This window comes from Panicum hallii, chromosome 9 (assembly GCF_002211085.1).
Source record: "Panicum hallii strain FIL2 chromosome 9, PHallii_v3.1, whole genome shotgun sequence".
Lineage (NCBI taxonomy): Eukaryota > Viridiplantae > Streptophyta > Magnoliopsida > Poales > Poaceae > Panicum > Panicum hallii.
Genome location: NC_038050.1, coordinates 63,958,895 through 63,982,320, shown reverse-complemented (window position 1 = coordinate 63,982,320; position 23,426 = coordinate 63,958,895). Strand labels below are relative to the sequence as shown.

Genomic DNA, 23,426 nt, shown 5'->3' with positions numbered 1-23,426 from the left:
AAAAAGGTTCGAATGCACCAGTAGGTGCAAGGGAACTCTGATCCTTTGGACAACCAACAAAGCAAGGGAGGTTTTGAAGAGAAGCAAAAGATTTAAGGCTTTCATACCTTACCCTTTGTTCAAGTTTGAGAAAGACATCTTTATGTTCTTCCCCGCTGCTTTCTATCTATACGATAGAAGAAACCACGAGTCAAAATAGTATGAAGAATATGAAATAATTTCAGATGTACTTGTGCCATCGCTGGAGAATCCTCCTTTTCGCTGACAGAATCGTTATTTCTGTCTGAAACCTTCTTCAACTGCTAGAACTTGAATTAGAGCCCTAGAGGACGATGATCAGACTTTGTGCATGAGTCTTTTTTTTTGAAACCGGGTTTATCATTCACGTAAAAACTGATAGTTTACATCCCATCTTACAAAGACAACTCTGAAAGAGAAACAAATTACATCCAGGTCCTTGCAAGATTCTCCAGGTCATCCTCATTGTCGACGATCGGAGCCATCGCTATGAAGCCGACCAAATTTCCGACAAAGGAAACGAAGCTTTCAGTGGCATCATGAGCAGCACATCGGAGACACCAACGCGCCTTATAACTGTTGAACGAACGGGCTGAGCAAGATGGCCGGCGGCCATCACATCACATCGCTGGAGAGTAAGGGATCTGGCGCCTCGAGCACTGACGACCCTAGCTCACCAGACGTCGAGTTACCCCGAAAGGGAAGTAAACCACCAGAAGAGGTGGGAAGAAGAAACCAACCCGATCTCACAAGTTGGTAGAAAACACACCTTTAATTGCCGCCGTCCGCATTGCCTGAAAGGTACTCGCCGTCCGTCAAGACCAAGCAACCCACGGCGCAACCCTCCGCACAACTACCAGAGATGAAAAGGAGGAAGAAAAGCTTTACCGCGCCGTCGTCATAGCAGACGCCAATGCCGACGAGGAAGAACCCTACCTCACCATGGCGAACCTCCATAGGAGGAATTATTTGGACCCTAAACTAGATACCAGGGCTAAATATATACAAACACCCGGTAGATCCGGCTTCCCCTCCCCATCGGGCACCGACGAGGCCACCAGAGGGGAGGGGAAGCGCCGAAATCAGGCCGGAGCCGAGCTTTCGCCTTCTGCCGCCGCTCTGTCCTATAGCGAAGGGAAAGGAAGGGAATTAGGGAAGGAACCGGAAGCTGCTTGTGCATGAGTCTTAGAGCAAGGGCAATGATATAGCTCGCTCGCTGGCGAAATAAACTCCAGCGTGACTTCCAATTAATGCGGCAGCGGCGTCGACAGCTCTGCAGCAGCACATGCAGCCAATGCGGAGGGAGCGCAGCAGCGGAGCAGCGAATGGGAGCGCGCATATCCGCCCGCTTCAAGCCGCCGTTTCGCAAGAATTTTCTCTCTCCGCCAGCGGTGATTCAACCGGCTTGCAGCAAGCCATAATACCTGCTCTTGAAAAAACTCCACGCCCCGCCCCCCGGCCTTGTAATTCGAGGCCTGGAAGCCCGTCGTGGAAATTTGTAAAATCCGGCTAAAAAGAAAAGTGAAGTAAAATAATTATTAGAGAAAAAATTCGAAGATTCGAAGCGGTCTTTATCTGACTGCACATGTGGGAGCAGCCGAGTAGGCGTCAAAAAAAAACAAGAACTTGATGGGAGTAAACTACTAGGCTGCTAGAAGCATCTCCAAAGAAAAATCTCGCGTGAAACCAAACATTCTGCTCCAGTAAGAAGTTGTGTTTTCGCATGACGAAGAGATACACTTGAATGAGGGGAAGCTTTCATCAAATAGTTAGCAGTAGTCAACTTTAGCATACACGATACATCATATAGTCTGGTAGAAAGTAGTAGTACACTAGTACTATTGCTCTTCGGGTGAAGTGGACCAAATCAGCTCTGCTTTCATGGAGCCAATAAATTGCACGAAAACTGAAAGATCCAGTGGACTCCCTCTTCCGTAGATTTCCAAAGTAAGCTAGCACCAAGAAAAGGTCGGCTGTTTACAGGCACATCGACCAGGGAAAGTTGGGTGGGATCATAAACAAGACATGTTTAATTAATCTGCTCCAACATGCTTGCATGTATTGAATGTTGAAAAGCTTTGCATAGCTCAGCTTTGCTAGCTAGAACTAGGATCAACCAAAAGCCACGATGTGCCTGCGCAAATACACTATGCAGCAGTCTATTTGGAGGAGCTAAAGTTAAATGCTAAACTTTAGCACATATTAATACTCATACGCATACATGCATTAACACTCATACTCATACGCTCATGCACTCCGTTAGCACTCCTGTTTGGATGGATCAGTGGTAAAATTTAGTACTTTCATCCATTAGCGTTTGAATACAAACGGAGCCTAAGTAGCAAGCACTTGGCACTAATAGCTTACTGATCTTTGGTCACGTAGAAAGTAACAGAGATCGAATGCTGAACCGCACATGTGCTTTAGTTGCATTATTACTCTTAATCTCCCTTAACAGATGAGCAACTTTGGGATCCCGCTGCCACGGCGCAATGCGCCTAGTAATCGAAAATGACATGTACCGTTTCCTGCATCTCCCCTGCAGGTAAAATTAAATACTGGTTACGCGTTACGGTCAGGTTTTTAATTAATGTTATCTCGTGACGCCACGTTCCAAGAGAAGCAACTTGGGCATATGAAATATCATATCATCGCCGTAGAATACTCGTTCAGGCCTTGCTGTATACGCTCCAGTCATCACTTGGTTGCGCAAATGATTAGTCGAGAAAATGCAGCCGCCACCTGTCTGTCCCCTGCCATGTACGTCGGCCTGAAAACCTAGTCAGTGATTCACAATAATTCATGAATTCGAGCAGTAGCATCATCAGGCATTAGTCAATTCGCGCTGTTACTTGTCTAGTTTTTGCCCTGTGATGCTTCGCAGAAGGTAAAGCGGCCAATCCGTGCGTCTAGTCGGCGGACTAGACGCGAAGTCGCCGATGGAAGCAGCAGCCTCGCTCGTGTGTTTCCTACCGTGGCTCGATGGCCGCTTTGTAGGACTGCAACTTGCATTCGTGGTGACGCAGCACTACTGTCTAGCTATTGGTGAACTTTTAGTCAGGCTCAGCCAAAGATCAATAGAGAACACCTCCCCAGCGGCTGTAAGGAATCAATTGCCATTGCCTGGAGTTGTTTAATGTCTCCCGGATGGTACGTTGCGTATACTATACCAGTATATATACCTACGGTTAATAAACTCCATCAGATCTTTCAGGCGTAAAATATCTCAAATTTGTTGACATCATGACTGACATTAATCGAAACCCAGGTTTTGTTGGGTTGTGGGGAAGTTCCAGGTGTAGTTCTTCGGCATCTTGGGGAATTTCACTGCCTCTAGCTGTACGGTTAAACCAACACTGGCCTGTCAGCTTAACAACGGAGGTCATTAAGTCGTTGGCAATAAGGACAAGAGAGCAGCTCTTTAGTTTAACCAAGATATCTTAGTTGGTGCACACGCAATGGCACTAGCTGCTTCTTTGTGCACGCATGCGTCCTCAGGCCTCAGCTCCCCGCGTTAAATTTGCATCCCTGGCCACACCTCAGACCTCCCCTTCCGCTCCTCCAGCCTTCTCTCCTCCCAAGTTGAGTGCTGCGTTCTTGGTTGATTGGAAGCGGGTAGCGCGCCATGCCTCCACCTCTCCAGGCCGCCGGACGCCTGGCTTCAGCTAGCTAAGTATCTTCAGTGGAACATCCCCGTCAGGTTTTGTGGCGAGCTTTAGTTGCAGTAATCTCTCTCTGCTCCTGCTCCGTCATCAAGCTCCCGCGCCCATGTCGCTCAATGAGGTCAGCCACCACTTCTGCTACCTCCACTCCCTCTCCATCGTGCTCCTCTACTTCCTCTACGTGATCTCCTGATCGGCCGCCTCCCCCGACGTTCCGAGCAAAGCTTTGGCTCGATTCAGAATCGAAGCTTTGCTCGTCGCAAAAACATTGCCACTAATCAGTTCGTGTTCCTGCTGTTCCATGATCCCGTCCCGTTCTTCTCCCGGCCCTCTCCTCCTTTGCTGCTAAGTGCCGTGCCTCTCCTAGCGCATACTCCTACGCTCGATCGTTTAACTGCTAGGAGCGGCACTGCTCCAAGCAGGTAAGTGCTTCTATTCCCTTGTGTGGCAAGATGGTTGCGGCGGCGGCAGCGGCGCAGGGGGCGCGCCGCGCCGCGGTGGCCACCGAGGAGGAGCGGCGGCGCAACCGCATGACCTCTAACAGGCTGTCGGCGCGCAAGTCCCGCATGAAGCGGCAGCAGCACGTGGACGACCTGACAGCGGAGGCGGAGCGCCTGCGGCGCGAGAACGAGGCGATGCGCGCCGGCGCCGGGGAGGCCCTGCGGCGGGGCCGCGCGCTCGAGCAGGAGAACCGCGTGCTGGCGGCGCACGCGCGCCAGCTGTGCGCCGCGCTCCTGCTGCGCAACTCCCAGCTCCGCCTGCTGGGCGGCGTGGCCGGCGTGGCGCTCGACGTGCCGGGCGTGCCCGACCACCTCGTGCAGCTGTACGGCGGCCCGCATCAGATGCCGGTCATGCCGCTGGCGCCTCCGCCGCCCCTGCAACTGCCGATGGAGATCCAGATGCTGTTGCAGCCCGACGTCATGGACGCCGTCGGTATGGTCGTGTGATTGTGTGAATGCTCTGCTGTGCTGTTATATATATTTCGCGCGCTGTTGGTTGTATGAGCCCCAGCTTGCTTTGTGCACTTGTGCTGTATGCTTTGTCATGCGAACTATTACCGTGGTATACAGTGAAGTGTGTTGTGTTAATGTCGTCGACGAATAAAGAAATCATGTAAGTTGTGTATTGTGTAATACATGCAGGAACTGAAGTAGTTAAGTGATATGTTTGTGGAATTCTAGTGCACAAGAATCTATTTTTCACAGGTTGCTAATCCATGTTGTTGGATAAATTCTGGAAACAAAGCTACGTAGTCTCCCCATGATATGTGTTCTGACAGTGTACTTATTTGATATCGTAGATATTACTGCATTTAAAGTTGGATAAATTTCACTACTACAAAAATGATATGTAGGAACGCTCTATTTTATTTTTTAAAGGTTAAAAGGTAACCCGCTCCTACAAGTTGAGTACGGTTACTATAGCATCCGACCCGCTCCTATAAAAGTATTTTTACGGGACAGGTGATGGTATCACCTACCCCTAAAAATGGCATTTATAGGGGCGGCTGACTCCACCACCCGCTCCTGGAAATAGCATTTCCAGGGCTAAAACGTATTTTTAGGGGCGGGTAATGGCTTGACCTGCCTCTAAAAATTATTTCACACAAAAAAATCATAACTTTTTTATATAACCTCGGATGAAGTCAAATTTTATATCAAAATTGTAGAGAATGATGAGATCTAAAACTTCGTATTTGGTAATTTTTTTATTTAAGATCATTTAATGGTCTAAAAATTATTATGAATATACATATGACTATAACTATACAGTATCTCATACAACTTAAGTCATACTTTGAGATTTCAACAATCTTAATCTTTATATATACTGAAATATACTTGGTATATTTTTATTTGTATCTATAGTTAACGATAACTATAGTGTAGAAGTTTTATTTTTTAATTTGTTTTGCTATACGAAAAGATTTAAATGAATTTTTGGAATACCAATTTTTATGTTCATATAGCTTAAATAGATGGTTCAATTAAATACATATCAAATACATATGGAGGTACGTGTGATACAAAGTAAAAAAAATATTATTTCTAACTAAATATATTATAACTAGATAATGATGAGTATGTATCTTTAGAATACTGTACGTTAGAATATTTAGTAGATGAAAGAGAGCATGTGATAGATAATTATATTTATTAGCTATAAATCTTATTTTATATTAATTTTAATTAGTCCATGCTCATAGGGTGATGGACTAGTAATTTAGAACGGAGAAAGTATAGCGAATAAAACATACGACTTAGATCGATTCTTCTCCCCTGATCATACAATGACGAGGATTCGTGAAATCTTCGACAGCAACTGTACCAGCATGGACGATATTTTGTACGATTGCAGACAACCTTGCTGCTCCATGTGGCTTGACCGAGAGACGTTGAGATCCGTTGCAAAAACAAACGCTGCGTCGCTGCCAGCCTGACACACACGGTGATGCGATGCAAGCGACAATTTTCGTTCACCCCTGCGCTGACGAGGCGTTAAACTGGACGGTAGTAGCACTACAAGACACTCGAGCGCGCTGACTAGACGTCGACGCGTACCGACATTTTCTTCGCTCGCCAGGCACTTCAGGCAGATAAAACTGTATGCATGGCGTGTCATCACCCAATCGGCCATGCATGAAAGCTTTGTGAGAGAGATGGTTGATCTGCATATAGAGAGACCGATCGAGCTCACAGCGGCTGACCGGCCGGGCCGCTGGCCGCTAGCTAGATTCCCGTCGATGATTCCCCTGGTTTTAGCGTCTGCGTACGTGACGGCGATCTGTCGTCCTCGCGCAGCCGCAGGCGTCAAATTCGACGACGCCTCTACCGGCCGAGTTCGACAGAGCTACGTGTTCGGCGAGTAGTTGGGACTAGCTAGCAGCTCAAATCTGGTGCTTCCGTGCTTGCATGGTTCTCCCCCATCAGCTGGTAAAACGCGCAGGCTGCTCCTGTTCATCTCTCAGCTAGATAAAAGCCTTTGTACACTTGATATTTTACATGCAACTTTAGACCAGGCTATCTACCTATTATCAGCGAGAGGAGAAAAACAGCATATCCTTGATAGGTTTTTCAACAACTAGTAAAACTTGCAATCGATAACCACAATCGTCCTCAAGTAGCCATCCAAGGTGGAAATAAAGAAAACTTAGAAGAGAAAAAGAGCTTCTAGAATGAAAATCTGCCGTGGCTGATCTGTCACCACAGAATTGGCGGGGAAGGGATAAGATGAGAGGCATCATAAAAAGGACACCAGCCCAACCCAACCAAAAACCTTCCTGCTTCACTCCATCGCCACTCCAAGATCTCCCAATCATCACGCCATGGCCAGCATGGTCACCACCATGGCTGCCATAGCCGCTTTCCCGGCTCCAAGAAGCCTCCAGCAGGCCCCGGCCCCGCCGCAGCTCCGCCCGAACGCCGTGTCGTTCGTCGCCCGGCCAGTTCGCGCGCACCGCCGGCTGGTGGCCGTGGCGGCCAGCTCGCCGGCCACGCCGCCGGACCTCGCCAACAAGGTGTCCGAGAGCATCAAGCAGGCGCAGGAGACGTGCGCGGACGACCCGGTGAGCGGCGAGTGCGTGGCGGCGTGGGACGAGGTGGAGGAGCTCAGCGCGGCCGCCAGCCACGCGCGGGACCGGCAGAAGGGCGCCGACCCGCTCGAGGAGTACTGCAAGGACAACCCCGAGACCGACGAGTGCCGCATGTATGAGGATTGAGCCCATCCTGGCTGCCGCCATCGCTGTCACGCGATCTAGCTAAGCTAGCTTAGTTGGAGTGGCATGATGGCAACATGTAGACATGCGTGCATGTATGATGGATCGGACCTGCTCCTTCGTCTCCTTGGGCGTTTGAGTTTGGTTTCTTCGTTTAATCTGGCTTGGTTTACAATAAAGCGAGGTGTGCCTATTGGTTTGTTGTTTACAAGAAATATTTAGGAGCTCCTACTGTAATCCCAAGGCAAGATGTAATCATTAGGAATATGTTTGCTAGTGTGCTTCTGGAACATGATTTTACTAGTATGTGCTATGCTGTGAAGTATCGAAGATCTAACGTCTTGTTTAGACCACGAATTTAAGAGTCTTTGTCCAATTAGTACACGAAGAAATTGCAATATATGTCTGGATAATATAATGCTGCAGTGCCAGAAGTTGTAATCTGTTGACACTTGGATCTCAGAAGGCAACATTATTTCAGTTCTTTATGTCTGAGCCCGCAGGGGAATGTACTTGTCAGGTGACAACGATACAGCCATACAGGAGCTAGATGAAACCAATATACAGGGGAAAATACAGTACATGTTTCATGCTTGGGTCTGAGGCCGCAGCCATTTATTTCGTTCGAGTATACGTTGCCAGTTAAGACTGAGAAGAGCTCATTTCCCAGAAACCAATTTCCAGTTCGAGTACCCTGATGAAGGCCTCTTCAGCGCTCTTGACAGCATCAGCAGGCGCATTTGCCAAGCTGCGATCCGCGATTCTCTGCAGAGACTGGCAGTACTGTTTGAACTCAGCGCTGCCCCATCTCTGGCAGGTGCCCAGGAGCTCCGGTGGCGTCTTATTACCTTCTTCTATACAGAAACCGAAGCTGTCCTGGTACACGGTTTCAATTATCCAGAAGGTAGTTACAGCAACAGCATAGCTAATCTCTGGCTCTGTAAAGCTTTGAAGAAACCTGACAATAAGGCTAATGTCAGTTATAGTCTTCAGACATGCTATTGTGGGGAAAATTTTGCTAATGTTTGACAGAGATGAACCTGTGGTACTCCATATTAGATTGGAGCGGTGAAACACTTGCTAGATCGATACCCCATTTGGCAGCTTCATTCTTGAACCAAGAGAGCTCATCATTGAGAGAAGCTACTCCACCCAAGATAATTTCCATGTCTGAACTGTCTTGTTTGCAACACTTAAGCAGTACACTAGCTACAAATGCGACAAATTCCCTCACAAACAGGTAGTCCTGGCTCTGAATATGGCAAACAAACAATGTTATTTTTTCCCCGATGAGGACACAGATAGCAAACATGGAGGTTTTTCGGAAGCAAAACACAAAAATAAAGTTAACCAATACAAATCCAATAATTATAAACCCCCCCATAAACTCCATTACGAATGTATAAAGTATCTGAATTTCACTTGTAACTATCAACCGCAAAAATACTTTGAACTATTGCAAAATTTAGTGTTACTGCTTCCTTCAGTATGCTAAATAAGCTCTATCAGTGTGTGGTAAAGATCTCTGTTGCAGAACAAGTAACAGGAAGCATGATAGAACAAAACATTTACAAGTTTTTTTTCCGCTTTTGTATATGTATGTTATAGTGCTATACAATAAAAAAAGCATAATAATATGTGCCTACAGGGAGATCTATCTCAAGAAGAACCGGATCCAAATCATTAAAGGAGAACAATCTCTTAGGAGGGGATTTTAATAGCCACAATAGTACCTAGAACAAGAGCTCAAGATCATAACAGAGTACCCAACTTTCAATATAATACCATGCTCAATGGAACTAGGAGTTGAGTTGTTTTTTACCTGATTTCCTGAATATGATCATTGATCACTGTACGTTTTCTCAATTGGATAATGTCAACAAAGAGCCAATTCTATCCAAAAGTTATTTCTGGAAATCGGAAGGAACAATTCAACGGTAACATTTAGTACCAATTAGTCCATTGCAAACACAGGATCTTCACACCCACAGTATAAAGATCTTTTGCCTTCACGCTATCAGGTTCCATTTCAAATTCGCAGTTCTTCTAAAGCCGTTTCTAACACAAATCCCCCATCATCACTTTAAATCAAATGCCTATCCCAACTGTTCATCACTAAATTCTATAGCCGCTCACGCTAGTTTTCGTTATCGTAGTAGCAACTCCAGACTCCGCTACACATACAACTTGATGCGCGAAGCTCCATGCCTGGAGCCCCCGAGCCAAAAAAAAAAAGCTACTTGGCATGGTCAAAGGCAAGCCCACATCAATCTTCTCGCAGTTGGAGGCGTCACACAACGAGAACCTCACAAGTTTAAACTGCATCAGTTGCGGGGACATTGAGGGACTTACCAGCCAGCGCTTGAAGGTGGACAAGTCAATAGTGCCGTCGCGGATGGAGACGGTGAACGGGTGCCGCGTGGCCCGCTCGTACATCTGCCGGTGCCTCTCGATCCATGCCGCCGTTGTGCTCGCCTCGACCCCGTCGCCGTCCATCGCCGCCGTCTGGATCGCGGTTGCTGAACCTCCAAGTCCGCCGCTCACCCGCTCCCGGTCCCGGTCCCTGGGGATGGGGCCCTCACGCTTTGACCACTAGGAAAATTACCGCTGAGCCCCTCAAAATTTCCTCCCCTGACGTCGCAGTCCTCGAAATTTCCTCCCCTTACGCCGCATCAGACGGTGTCTCCCGCTCGAGTGACCCCACTGATTACTGAGGTCCTCTGCCACTGTGGCCCCGCCTGTCAGTTAATATTAGCAAAAACGCCGTGCTTAGGAAGGCAACGCGGATCAGTCTCTAACACGCGGCGGCAGCGAAGAGGACGCTGCGGCCATTCTCCTTCCTTGCTTTCTCTCTCTTTCCCTCTTCCTCCGCGGTGGCGAGAGGGAGCGGGAGATTGGTCCGTAGGCAGGGTGAGATCCTCCCGGCGTTCGATCCAGACGGCGGCGGGCGAAGATGTTGGACATACAAAAGCGGCGCGTGCGGCTGATGCTCTTCATCATGGGCGTCCTCGCGCTCAGCATGACTGGTTAGTTTTCCGGTGGCAGAATCTTTTCTTTCCTGTGCAATTTCACCGGTTAGTTTCCGAGGCGAAGATCTGTGGGCACTGGTTTACGGTTAGCTTCGTCGATTGTTGGGAAGTAGTTGATTTTTTGGTGAGGAAACGCGAATTTACTTGATTTTAATTTTGAGTACTGACGCGTTTAGATTCGTCGATCTGTAGTTTATACCTTAGGGGGTAATTTCCGCTTTCATGGAGTAATTATGCATTTATTTGCTGGTTTAGATTGATGTGGATGGTTGAATTCTCCTTCCATTTTTTCTAAGTTCTTCGCTGCCGTACTTGTGATTGTGGAGCTGCAAAGTTGCAAAGAAAATCCGTGTAGAGTTATTGAAGTCATGAATTTGCCAGAAAGATCTGATTGAGTTTGTTAATAATACATTTTGTCATAACACAGCAGAAAGTATTAAATTTGTCAGAATTAGCAGCTCTTTACTACTACTGTTTTATTATATATGTCAGCAGCTGAGTGTGGGTTGAATATTTGTCAGCATGGGCTAATATGCGATAATATGATGGCATTTTACATGTATGAGCCTAGCAATATGAGCAGATAGTCACTGCATATCCTTAGCATAACAATGTATCCTGCTCCTGACAGCACTTATGTTGATTACTTTGAAGGTGTTAATGTGATGGTTTATGCTCGTTACAGAATTTACTTTTGTGTTGTCTCGTCCTGCACAGACCCAGCTTATATGCATTGGTCATGGGCTCATAGCCACTTGGCCAAAGAGCCAGGCTCAGTTTTTGGGCCTCTCAGGAGCCTAGATGAAGCCATGTACAACTACAAAAAACTTAGACCACTATGTTGTTGACTTCATTGCCCCAAATGCTATAGGTGGATGTGAGATCTCTCAAGTCTCAATTACAACAAAACATATGACTTACCATCATTATAAGTTTATAACAAAAAATAATATAATTATTTATACATCTGATTTGCAAGGATAAAAAGTAAAATTGAAACAACGGAAACTGTAGAAGTGCAGAAGTTGTAGCCATAGTTAAGAGTATGAAACACTCCACTAGCTCTGCTTTTGATTCATAAAAGCCAGGGCTTCAGAGTTCCATATATTCTACAGGCAAGAGCCAGAACTTCTACCTGTTCAAACAGGTTTTCAAGTAAATCAATAATAAGAGAACCGATGAGCTTTCAGTTTTACAAGTTTGCCTGATATCAGCTGCTTACTGAGAGGTGTGTGCTCATCGACTAGCATTCTAATGGAGCCACAAGCACTCATTTTATAGCATATGCCAAACAAAACAAACAGAAAGCCTTAGTATTGGTGGTAGCATGCCTATACTTCACTGAAGAACTATGAGTGACTATACATTGTGTTTCTGAGTCATTAATGACTGGTAATTGGCTCGATTGTAAATATTGGATATGGCAGAGTGGTTAGTTGCACAGCTTTACCAATCTGTTTTATGTAATCTCAAGTTTCGCCATACTCCTATTACCAGCCGAGCAGGTCTATTTAAAGATAATTCTTGCTAAGTAGTCAGATTGACGTTCTGCAAGCAACGCTCCCATGTTTCCATAGCCACAGTTGAATATGACAGTTTGATAGTCCAATATTGCAAGCTATTGGTTCCTTTTTTTAATTCTCGAAACTTAACTTCTTGTAGATATTCATGGATTCAGATAAAAAGCAAAGTTATCTCCCGGAATGACATTCACTTCTTATTTACAGCTGAGAAATTCAGGGAACTTGTTGGAAAGGAGGCTGCATCAAAGAGTGGTCAGTTCACATTCATGAACTGCTTCGACATGGGCTCTGGCAGCCTTGCATGCACAGTGAAGGAGGGTGTCAAGTTGTATGTCAATAACCTTCGAACTGCACACCTGGAAAGGGTGCGGCAACACGCCATGGAGAAAGCATTAGCTGATGCCATGACAGAAGGCCTAGCACCTGCTGAAGCAGCCAAGCAAGCTCAGAAGGTCAGTACAAAAGCGGCAAAAGTGGCTGCTCGTCAAGCCAATCGGATATTGGGGCCAATAATTTCTTGTGGTTGGGACTTCTTTGAAGCAATGTACTTTGGTGGAAGCATGACAGAAGGTTTTCTCCGGGGCAGTGGCACCTTGTTTGGAACTTATGCGGGTGGCTTCCACGGTGAGGAGAGGTTTGGAAAACTGGGATACCTCGTGGGAAGCCAACTAGGAAGCTGGGGTGGAGGAAGAATTGGACTGATGATTTATGATATCCTAAGTGGCCTGAAATACATGTTTCAATCTATCCAACCTCAGAATGAATCATCATCATATGCTTCAGAAGATGGTTCAGAATACATGGATAGTTATACAAGCCATGAAAGAGAGGAGTCAACATACTATGAAACATCTGAGGAAAAACAGGAAGAATCAAAATGGTTCGGTTTGTTTTGAAACTGCAAACCGAAGTGTGCTGTGTTATACTGGAGCATGGAAACAATTAGATTGTTTTGTTGTAGCTCATTTTGTACGATTACATAGAATAGGTATGATTCTTATTTGTAATTCGTGTTTTGGCTACTGTATTATAGAAACGTGTGCATGCAACTCTTGATATTGTGCAGAATGCGCCACAAATAGGCAAATTGCAGCAGTACCGAACCACTTGCAGGAAAAAGTTATGAGGAGTATCTTATTGTTAAAAAAAATGTTTGGGGAGACGGCTCTCCAGTCTAGTGTTTGATTGGTGCTTTCGTCTGATAATGCCTTTTCTGCTTCTGAAGACTTCGTTTTGAAGGGTATATTAACTGAAGTCGGTCCTTGACTTGTGAGGGAGAAGTGTAGGCTCCAAGCTGCCAAAATTAGACTATTTTTGATCTAAGTGCTAATGGATGGAAGTGCTAAATTTTAGTACGATGAGGTGGGCTAAACTTTAGCCAAGATTTAAAAATTTTAGCATGTGTACGAGTGCTAATATGTGCTAAAGTTTAGCACTCCAATTTTAGTTCCTCCAAATAGACTCTATAATACATGGTAGACTGGTCAAAATCCAAGGCCTGTATGTACCACCCGTGGTCTAATATGCAGGAGAATGCTGCACACCACCCTCGAGATCTTCCCCGAGCAGGGATGGACACGGATCGGCAGAGCAGGTGGATTTCCAGCCAATCATTCGGCCGGTGCTCAATGCTCATCCCGCCGCATAGGCATCTGTCTAGCTGGAAGACAAACGGGGCGAGAGAAGGAAGGAAACGGCCTTTCTCGTTCGCCATGTAAATGATATCGAACTTTGTTTATCTTTCAAAACAAGAATTATCAAACTATGTTTTTACTTTGCAGGGGGGCCTGATAGGGGAGTGGCGACATGATGACTCGGGACGAAAAGATTTGCCACCGAGAAAGTGCCAAAGATACCAAAGTAAAAGGTACCCGTATCTACGAGCGAGAAAGCAAGTAAACAAAAACCATTTGTGGTTGCTAAAGGCGCGTAAACGACAGAAATTCAATAAAAACAAATTTTTAGGTCTAGTTGAAATGCGAGATTTACTTCAGGCATGGTGCTTTTGGATGAAATTTATTTAAATCCTGCGTTTTGAAACAAAATGTTTGCCGCAGAAAAGAGCAGAATATCTTTCATCCTATCTCCACTACCGCAACACAAGGCAGCATACAAGACGGAAGCGAGACCCGGAAAAATCATGTCCTCCATCTCCATCCTGCACAGGGCCTGCCTCCGCCTCGCTCTGCTGCCGCTCCCACCTCTGCGTGCTCGCGCCACCGCGCTCCGCCCTCCCCCTCCTCCGCGGCGGCATCTCCACCTGCCCCGCCGGAGCGCCATGAGCTCCGCCGCGTCCAGGCTGTCCCACATCGCCACCGCCACCGCCGGTGCCGCCGCGGCCGGGGAGTCCAATGAGCCGCCGCCGGCCGGGTCCGCCGTGGCCCAGGAAGACGACGGTACGTGCCGCTCGCTTCGTCTACTCGGTCGATCGCTTCGTCAGCCGTTGCGTCATGTATCTGTGGCCTGTGGGTTTTGGTGGATTCGCTGGGATTTCGGGGGCGAGATCGGAGCACTGGTCGACTTCTGCGTCTCGATCGGTCGTTCGTCTCGCGAGAAGATTTTAGTATTCTTCAGCTGTGATTTGGATTGTTCGTGATCGGATTGTACCATTAATCTATTTCGTAGATAGACTAGTATGACTTGCTTGCTCTGGTGAAGGTCACGTAATCTATTTCTTACCTTTTCCCTTCTTCGTACAACTATCCCAGGATTTTGGTCGATTTAAGTTGCAAGTAGCTTAACTTAGTTTGCTTGATGTCAAAACAGTGTATCTTTAGTTGCCAAGGAAAGTTCATAGCTTGGTTCTGTTCAAATTATCTAGATTAGTACACCACGCTTCAGTTCAACTTGCCTATAATCTGTTTACCATTCTATCTCTGTAGTTGTTTTGTGAACCTACTTGAGTTGCGAACGTTGTCCCTAGGTTGTGTAAACTAATTTTGGATGCTAAAGCTTTTGATAGCTATAAATGATAATGGCTCTAGAACTTGGGAGTCAAATGGGATCAGATATTTTCTTGTGGGGCAGTAATTTAGACTATTGAAGGAGAGTTGCTTATCATGATAATAAACAGTCCACTCAAATGAGACTGTATATATTCTTGCCATTCATACATGGTTTATTTTTTGTGTGCTATGTGACGATTATACTTATTGCTTGAGTGTATTTTATCCTGGATTCAACTCCACGAGAACCACAAGGCAGAAAATGGTACAGTGAACCTGTTGTATTTGTATACCATGCAGGCCTTTCAGGGGATATTGGCTACCGCCTTCCTCCGAAAGAAATACAGGACATTGTTGATGCACCACCACTTCCTGTCTTGTCATTTTCACCAAACAAAGACAAGATTCTGTTCCTGAAGCGTCGAGCACTGCCACCACTATTGGATCTTGCAAAGCCTGAGGAGAAGCTTGCTGGTCTAAGGATTGATGCCGATTCTAATACTAGGAGTAGAATGTAAGTACTTAAAGCTTTGATCAAATTTTAAGTGCTTTGCCCTATTTCCTTTCATTCATGACAAGTTTGTTGCCGCATTTTGTAACATTTCACTATTGTAAATCTGATATATCTAATTTGTAGGTCTTTCTACACTGGAATAAGTATCCATAAGCTGTTGGATGATGGGACTTTGGGCCCAGAGAAAGAGGTACATGGGTATCCAGTAGGTGCAAGGATCAATTTTGTCTCGTGGTAATTATTCTATATTTTCAATTAAGTGACTTTGATAATTTGTCTTGCTAGTTTTTTGTCTACTTTTTTTCTTTACTTTTGCCCATTTCATAAATAAATTCTGTTTCTATTATGGATTGCACAAATCACTATTTTATGCGCTGAACTATGTGACTAGGTCACAAGACGGCCGCCATATATCCTTCACTGTTCGAGTTGATGAGGTGATTGATTGACTCGGCTTTAAAACAGATATCAGACAAAGCTGATGTATTTGAATAGTTACTTATATGGACTGTTTTCAAATAGGAGGACAACAAAAGCGGCAAGCTAAGGGTGTGGATTGCTGACGTTGAATCTGGAGAAGCAATGCCACTTTTTAAATCGCCTGAGATATACCTAAATGCTATTTTTGACAGGTGAAATGAATTTCTATGCCCAGCGTCTTTCTTCATTGTTGATTGTAACTAACCTTCTTTCTGCTATTGTTGCAGCTTCGTATGGGTTAACAATAGTACACTGCTAGTCTGCACTATTCCTGTGACACGTGGAGCTCCACCGCAGAAGCCATCAGTTCCATCTGGTCCGAAAATCCAATCTAACGAGACAAAGAATGTAGTCCAAGTGCGAACCTTCCAAGATCTGCTGAAAGATGAATATGATGCTGATCTATTTGATTACTATGCAACCTCACAGCTCATGTTAGCCTCTTTGGATGGAACAGTGAAGCCAATTGGCCGTCCAGCAGTATATACATCCATTGACCCATCACCAGATGATAAATACCTAATGGTTTCTTCCATCCACCGTCCATATTCCTACATTGTACCTTGTGGGAGATTTCCAAAGAAAGTTGAATTGTGGACTGTAGATGGGAAGTTTATTAGGGAACTATGTGATCTGCCCCTGGCTGAGGACATTCCAATTACAATGAGCAGTGTGCGCAAGGGAAAGCGTTCAATCTATTGGAGGCCAGACAAACCTTCAACTCTGTATTGGTAGGTAGAACACCACTCTGAGCTAACTTATTAAAATTTGCATTGAAGCCTTTTCATTTATTTACAGGTAAGTTTCTCCTGTAATTATCATAAAACTCTACAGAGCTGTTGTAATTAGTGCAGACTCACAATCCAAGTTGTATATTTGCTTACGGTCTCAATTTGATTTGATCTGAACTATAATTTGATAGCACCCATCTATGCTAACTTATTCTGCATAGCTTATCTTCGATCAATTCACATATAACATTTTTATTTATCCATATAGGCATATATGAAAATCAATGCTCGTGAACATTTTTCCATATTAGATCTCTTCCATGTCCAAAATATGGGTACATACTTATTTTATGTGTCAAATGGTACAATACAAATATTTAGTAAACTCTACTGTTATATGATTTGGACTTTAAGTACCTTAAAACCATTTAAATTGATCAGATAATCTAGGTTATTTTTGTTGTGTCCACAGGGCCTGACCCTAGTGGCCATCAAACAAAAGGATAGGTTGCTAGGCTATATGTATTAGCTAGGTGAAAAAAGAAATAGGTTCAAATGTTAACCAGTACCATAGACACTTCTTTGTTGAAACATAACGTGGACACTCTCCAGAATTCAGAACATTGAAAAATTGGGATTTTGTCTATGAGAAAGCACAACTTTCGTGGTAGTGATAACTTGTCTTTTGTCCTTTTGTAATTAGTTCTAACTATATTAGATGTGATTTTAATATGGTGCGAATTTTGTGACATTGATATATTTGCTTTATATTAGCAACCCGATTTTACTTTAAATTGATTTCTCATCAATACAATTTTATATCATTACCAAGCCAGTAAAATTACTCATGCTCACATAGTCACATTAAAAGAGCATCAGCAGATATTTTATTTTCTTATCTCACTTTGACTAGATGGTTACAGTCTTTGATGTTTTCTTGTTGAAGTATAATATGGGTAATTATCAGATCTCTTATGTATAAGTTTTGCTCTTAGGGTTTCATTTATATCTTTTGGATGATCTATGATATTCATGCACATTATTTACTTGGAGAGTTATGCATGACTTAATTTTTCAAGAGGTGCTATATTGTACATGAGTTTCTCCTTTGTTCTAGTTCGTTTAACTTTACCCTTATTTTGATCAGGGTGGAGACACAAGATGGTGGAGATGCAAAAGTAGAAGTTTCACCTCGTGACATAGTTTACATGGAAAATGCTGAGCCCATAAATGGTGAACAGCCAGAGATCCTGCATAAACTTGACCTTCGATATGCGTACGTCCTTCAAACTATCAATTAGCCTGCTTTTGTTGGATCATTAAGCTTTTCTTCACTGCCTTTACTACAATATTTCTAACATGAAACTTTACATGAATAAATAGCTTTCAATCTAGAAAAGAAAAGGTGAAAGTTAATTCAAATGTTAGTGTAGTTGGTGCCTAGGTGAAAGCAAGATGGCATGTTTTTCACACTACCCCTTCATTACTTTTTCCTAGTAACTAACTATTTCCTCTTGTTGCGTCTTGGATTTTTATTCTGATGTTACAGAGGCACTTCCTGGTGTGATGAATCTCTTGCTTTAGTGTATGAATCTTGGTATAAAACTCGGAAAACAAGAACATGGGTGCTCTCTCCTGATGAAAAAGATGTCAGCCCTCGCATTTTATTTGATCGATCGTCAGAAGATGTATACTCTGATCCTGGCTCCCCAATGATGAGAAGAACTGACATGGGAACATATGTAATTGCAAAGATCAAGAAGCAAGATGGAAGTACTTACGTCTTGTTGAATGGGACGGGCGCCACACCAGAAGGAAACGTTCCATTCCTTGATTTGTTTGATATGTATGTCTAGATCCATGACCAATATTCTGTATTTCTACTATACAATCGTACAGAAACATGGCACATGTCACTTACGATTGCTTCTTCTTTTTATTCTTCTTTTGCAGAAATACTGGAAGCAAAGAGCGGATATGGGAGAGTGACAAGGAAAAATATTACGAATCTGTTGTTGCGCTGATGTCAGACAAAACTGATGGGGAACTGTCCCTTGATCAGTTAAAGATACTTACATCAAAAGAATCAAAAACAGAGAACACACAATATTACTTGCAGACTTGGCCAGAAAAGAAGCAAGTTAAGATCACAAATTTCCCACACCCATATCCTCAGCTTGCTTCCTTGTATAAGGAGATGATAAGATACCAGCGAAAGGATGGAGTCCAACTTACAGCAAACTTATATCTGCCCCCAGGTTATGATCCATCAAAAGATGGACCTTTGCCATGTCTAGTTTGGTCCTACCCTGGTGAATTTAAAAGCAAAGATGCTGCTGGGCAAGTGCGTGGTTCCCCTAATGAATTTCCAGGGATTGGTGCTACATCCCCTCTTCTTTGGTTGGCTAGAGGGTATTTTTCTCTTCTTGCTGTTAGTGACAATAGAATATGCATACGGCATCTGTACACTTCAGTAGCCTTTCAGAAATTTTGGAGTCATTCTTTTTTTTTTTTTGCAATCGATGTCTTGCAAATATTTTTCTTTCTGGTACATGCGCACACACTCAATACTATGGTCTGCAGGTTTGCTATTTTGTCGGGTCCAACAATCCCGATTATTGGTGAAGGTGACGAAGAGGCCAATGACAGGTATATTTGCTACTTATGGTCAATTCCATTTCCTTCTGCAATACTAGAGAATTTTAAACTATGATATTGTAACATAGTATATTTATTGTTTCAATACTGCAAACTAATGTAGGTATGTGGAACAACTAGTTGCAAGTGCAGAGGCTGCAGTTGAGGAAGTTGTTAAAAGAGGGGTAAGCCTTTTCGATCTCGTTTTACATATAAATGATATTTTTTACGGAATGAGTTTGTGGAAGTCACAGGATCTTCTTGCGAGTGATTTTTATGGTTCGCAAAATATACTTAAAATATTCTTCTATCTGGTGCAATGCCTTCCGAGAGTTGACATGATATGTATATTTCTTTGCATTTCTTTAGGTGGCTCATCCTGATAAAATTGCTGTTGGTGGTCATTCATATGGTGCATTCATGACAGCTAATCTCTTAGCTCACGCTTCTCATCTTTTCTGCTGCGGAATTGCTCGTTCTGGAGCTTACAACAGGACTCTGACTCCATTTGGTTTTCAGGTTAAGACTAATGCTGTATATTGCCAATATGTGGAATCGTTTATTAAATCTTTATTAACAGCATGTATTTTTTTTTACAGAATGAGGATAGGACACTCTGGGAGGCAACAAGCACCTATGTTGAGATGAGCCCTTTCATGTCAGCAAACAAAATCAAGAAACCAATCCTACTTATCCATGGAGAGCAGGACAACAATTCTGGGACATTGACGATGCAGGTCAACTTTTCATTGTCCATCTGCTTGCTGCCTTATATGATGTTTGAAGTTCTCTCAAGCAGTCTGTCTCTAATTCAAATTTAATATGTTCATAGTTGTCTTAGCAAACAGCAAGAACATTATTTTCCATGCAGAAATAGTATGAGTGACCAAAACCTGTATCAGTAAAGTTAGGCTAATACAAAAAGCAAATGTCGCCATGTCCTAAAAACTTGTTTTATTGTTTTTATAGGTCACCAGTTCTCATTTGCATATGTGAAATTAGACCTGCTTGATTTCAGTGTCTTAACTAGTAAACTAAAATGCCATATCACTTTTGATTGTCCTGTGTGCATTTCTTTTCGAGGAAAATATCTTCTACGTTATTATTTAATACTCTGTTTATCCTTTTTTACTGGTTAGTGAATGTTAGTAGTCTACATTGTTTAGGTACCAGTTGACCGTTGTCTAATTCTATCTTTCTATTTTATATTACAGTCAGACCGATTTTTCAATGCCTTGAAAGGGCACGGTGCGCTGTCTCGTTTGGTGATACTTCCTTTTGAGAGCCATGGGTACTCTGCAAGGGAAAGTATTATGCACGTCCTCTGGGAGACTGATAGGTGGCTGCAGAACTACTGTGTAAACGGTGCTAGCAAGGCTGACTCAGATTCAGTGGCTGACAGCGAAAACAAAACACTGTCAGCCAGTGGCGGCAGTGCAGCTCGTGAAGATCTAAGTCCTGAGGGATCCTCATATCTACCACGATCGCTTCTGTGGTAAGTTTTCTTTGATTGTTGCTTTTCTTATGAAGTAAAAAAAAAAACCTCCGTTGCTTATGGTGTCTACTAATTGGCACCTTTGGTATCTCTATAACGATTTGCGCACCAAAAGATGGCCAGAGAGAGTCCCATGTCGCGGGCAATTCCCGGCCGTCGGATCGCGGTCTGATCGTGCATGTCCTGGTCATTTTGCGAAAAAGCCCTCGGACTGTAGAGAAATCAACCCGTAGTCCGGCATCCTCTCTTAGTTAATTTTGCAAAAAGGCCCGCAACTTTTCTCAGGATTAACCCGCAGTTCAACCTTCCCAGTTCAAATAAATTTGCAAAGAAAACCTTAAGTTCTTATAAAATCAACCCGCCGTCCTGATCCTCTCTCAGGATTTTCTTCAGAAAAAATCCTTGGATTTTAATTAAATCAAACCACAACCTGTTCCATTTGTTACTTCTACACGAGAACAATTTGAACACCAAAACGCGTTGAAATTAAAAGTTGTTCAATATAGAATTTTCAAAACGCTTTCGCAACTCGTTTGCACAAATGCTTGCATGTGATCCGTCGTACCTGCAATATGGACACCAAAACATCTTCAAATTTAAATGTGTTCGATAAAAAAATTGCTCCGAAATTCAAAATCTAAATTATAATTTCAAATTCAAAGCGCTTTTACAATTCGGAATTCGGACACCGAAACATCTTAACATCAAGAAATTTTTAATACAAAAAATTGCTCAAAATTTCAAAAGCTAAAGGTTCGCTACAAAACAAACTTTTAAAATAAATGATAACCAAAAATACTATAACCAAAACACTAAATATAACAAAGTAAAGATAGTTCCATTTCCATACCAAAAATAATATTCTACTTAAATAGTAGCGTCACGAAACTACAGAGTTCAAAATATATACTAAGCACAGTAACGGGCAGCAGATCATGACACCTACGTATACAATAATACTACTCTTTGTATGACCTAAATCAACTACAATCCGACGACAGCAAATACAGGCGCTGAGCGGCAAAGCCGCGCGCCTTTCTAGTCGTCATAGGATTTATGATGCTCGCTTCGAAACCCATTCTCGTCATTCTTTAAACTGAAAATAGATAATCCTTGTCTTTTTACTTATGTCAACACATGGAGCAAGGTGCCAACTATTTTGTCATAAGTCTCACACTGTGTAAAATATTTTTCCATACATCTCACAAGTCACACAGTACAAGTGCGTGTAATCTTGCACAACAAATATTTTGGTTGATACATTGTGCATATTAAATGTTCATACTATCAAAGGATATTGAGGAAAAAGGTTTCAATAAAGTAGCTTCACTTTATGCTTCTTATATAATACTGCTTACCTTGTTCAAATATGCATACATCTGCGTAAACTTGTATGTTTTATTAAATATTTATCCTTAAGCGAGGAAGCTGACAATTACTATCTTGATTTCCTACAGATCAACTTTCTTCAGCTGGTGCGTGAAACCATCTCAGGACAGCAGGCTCAAACAGAAAATAAAGGGCTGTTGCGCTTGTGCCAGAACTGATGCCCATTGCCTTCTCTACCAGGCATGGCTTGATTGGCATTATATTTGATTGATTTCTGCATAAGATGATCGTGTGACTAACATGTAGGGCCTACAAAGTGTAGGAAAGGCCTAATCATCGGTGGATATTGCACCCCCTTATATTCGGATCCATATTTATTCTATTGGTATAGGCCAACGCAATAGAACTGTAATTCTTAACAATTATTGACTCTGTACAGGAATGCAGTCTCTTGAGTTTTGATCCCATATCTTGCACTCGGTGGGAAACTGCAACGCTTTTGTTTTGACAACAAACCGAAGTAATAGCGGAATGCTGGCTCGAAGACTTTGCGAGTTGCGTCGTTGCATCTAGTAGCACATGTCTTAGGCAGCGGGCTGCGGGTGGCGTTCTGGCGGCGCTCCGCGGCTGAGGAAGCCGGGGCCGGTTCACGCAGCGCGCGGGGAGAAGGAAACGGCGAGAGAGAAGATGAGTGAGGTGGAAGACTATGGTTGTTGGGTCGTCGTCCACCATTAGTAATCAGGCGTAACTGCAGCTGTTTAACCGAGATTAATCGCCAATTTGAAAAGTGCGCAGCAGCTAAAAGTCGGAGTCTCATATGGAAAACTTTTCAGTGCAACTGCACGAGTGCCCGTTAGACATTACTGTTAGCTTCTAGTTTGCTTTATGAGTTAGGGCTGTTTGGATACATGGACTAGTTCGGATCACATGAGATGTTGGATTTCAATTAGGAAGACTAAATATGAGCTAACTATAAAACTAATTTCACAAGACTAATTCACGAGATGAATCTATTAAACCTAATTAATCTACACATATTTACTGTAGTATAATATAAGATTTAATGGATTCTTCTTGCGAATTAGCCCCATCTATATAATAGGTTTTATAATTAGCTTATATTTAATACTTTCAAACATTCGACTCGAGTAAAGTTTAGTCCGGTGCAGTCCTGCCTCCGATGCGAGCCATCTGTCCGCCTAGCAGATCGGACGGCAAACTGGTGGAGCGTCTCCTCTCCTCGACAGCTCGGCTCCTCTGCCGGAATCACGACTCGGCTGAGGTGTCAAGCCGAGATATGCGGCCCGGTGTGTTGGTGTTTTTCACCTCTCCCACTCGCGATCCGTGC

At 43.6% G+C, this 23,426-nt stretch overlaps 5 protein-coding genes across 6 annotated transcripts; 4 read left to right on the top strand and 1 right to left on the bottom strand.

Moving 5' to 3' along the window:
• Positions 1 to 3,491: 3,491 nt before the first annotated feature.
• LOC112873942 (bZIP transcription factor 53-like) lies at positions 3,492 to 4,884 on the top strand. The gene has a single exon (XM_025937050.1). It carries the CDS (start codon positions 4,133 to 4,135, stop codon positions 4,625 to 4,627), a length of 495 nt encoding a protein of 164 aa, XP_025792835.1. The 5' UTR covers positions 3,492 to 4,132; the 3' UTR covers positions 4,628 to 4,884.
• Positions 4,885 to 6,947: 2,063 nt separating this feature from the next.
• LOC112873943 (calvin cycle protein CP12-1, chloroplastic-like) lies at positions 6,948 to 7,703 on the top strand. The gene has a single exon (XM_025937051.1). It carries the CDS (start codon positions 7,006 to 7,008, stop codon positions 7,396 to 7,398), a length of 393 nt encoding a protein of 130 aa, XP_025792836.1. The 5' UTR covers positions 6,948 to 7,005; the 3' UTR covers positions 7,399 to 7,703.
• Positions 7,704 to 7,854: 151 nt separating this feature from the next.
• On the bottom strand, positions 7,855 to 9,965 carry LOC112873941 (bifunctional TENA2 protein). The gene is made up of 3 exons (XM_025937048.1): positions 9,748 to 9,965; positions 8,436 to 8,647; positions 7,855 to 8,353 (listed from the first exon to the last, which is right to left on the bottom strand). The coding sequence occupies exons 1-3, from the start codon at positions 9,889 to 9,891 to the stop codon at positions 8,038 to 8,040; spliced, it is 672 nt and encodes a 223-aa protein (XP_025792833.1). The 5' UTR covers positions 9,892 to 9,965; the 3' UTR covers positions 7,855 to 8,037.
• Positions 9,966 to 10,179: 214 nt separating this feature from the next.
• Positions 10,180 to 13,097, top strand: LOC112873940. Its single transcript, XM_025937047.1, has 2 exons — positions 10,180 to 10,421; positions 12,152 to 13,097. The coding sequence occupies exons 1-2, from the start codon at positions 10,349 to 10,351 to the stop codon at positions 12,841 to 12,843; spliced, it is 765 nt and encodes a 254-aa protein (XP_025792832.1). The 5' UTR covers positions 10,180 to 10,348; the 3' UTR covers positions 12,844 to 13,097.
• A 641-nt stretch (positions 13,098 to 13,738) lies between these two features.
• On the top strand, positions 13,739 to 22,545 carry LOC112873934 (probable glutamyl endopeptidase, chloroplastic). 2 transcript variants are annotated; one of them, XM_025937042.1, is made up of 16 exons: positions 13,739 to 13,814; positions 14,005 to 14,343; positions 15,193 to 15,406; positions 15,530 to 15,640; positions 15,798 to 15,843; positions 15,929 to 16,038; positions 16,114 to 16,617; positions 17,765 to 17,893; positions 18,167 to 18,463; positions 18,571 to 19,029; positions 19,201 to 19,266; positions 19,379 to 19,439; positions 19,624 to 19,773; positions 19,854 to 19,991; positions 20,469 to 20,749; positions 22,207 to 22,545. In XM_025937042.1, coding segments are annotated over exons 1-16 (2,967 nt in total). In that variant the 5' UTR covers positions 13,739 to 13,753; the 3' UTR covers positions 22,208 to 22,545. The 2 variants fall into 2 exon arrangements, with proteins under 2 accessions (XP_025792827.1, XP_025792826.1); XM_025937041.1 differs by lacking the exon at positions 22,207 to 22,545 and having other exon boundaries at positions 20,469 to 20,753.
• The last annotated feature ends 881 nt before the right edge of the window (positions 22,546 to 23,426 follow it).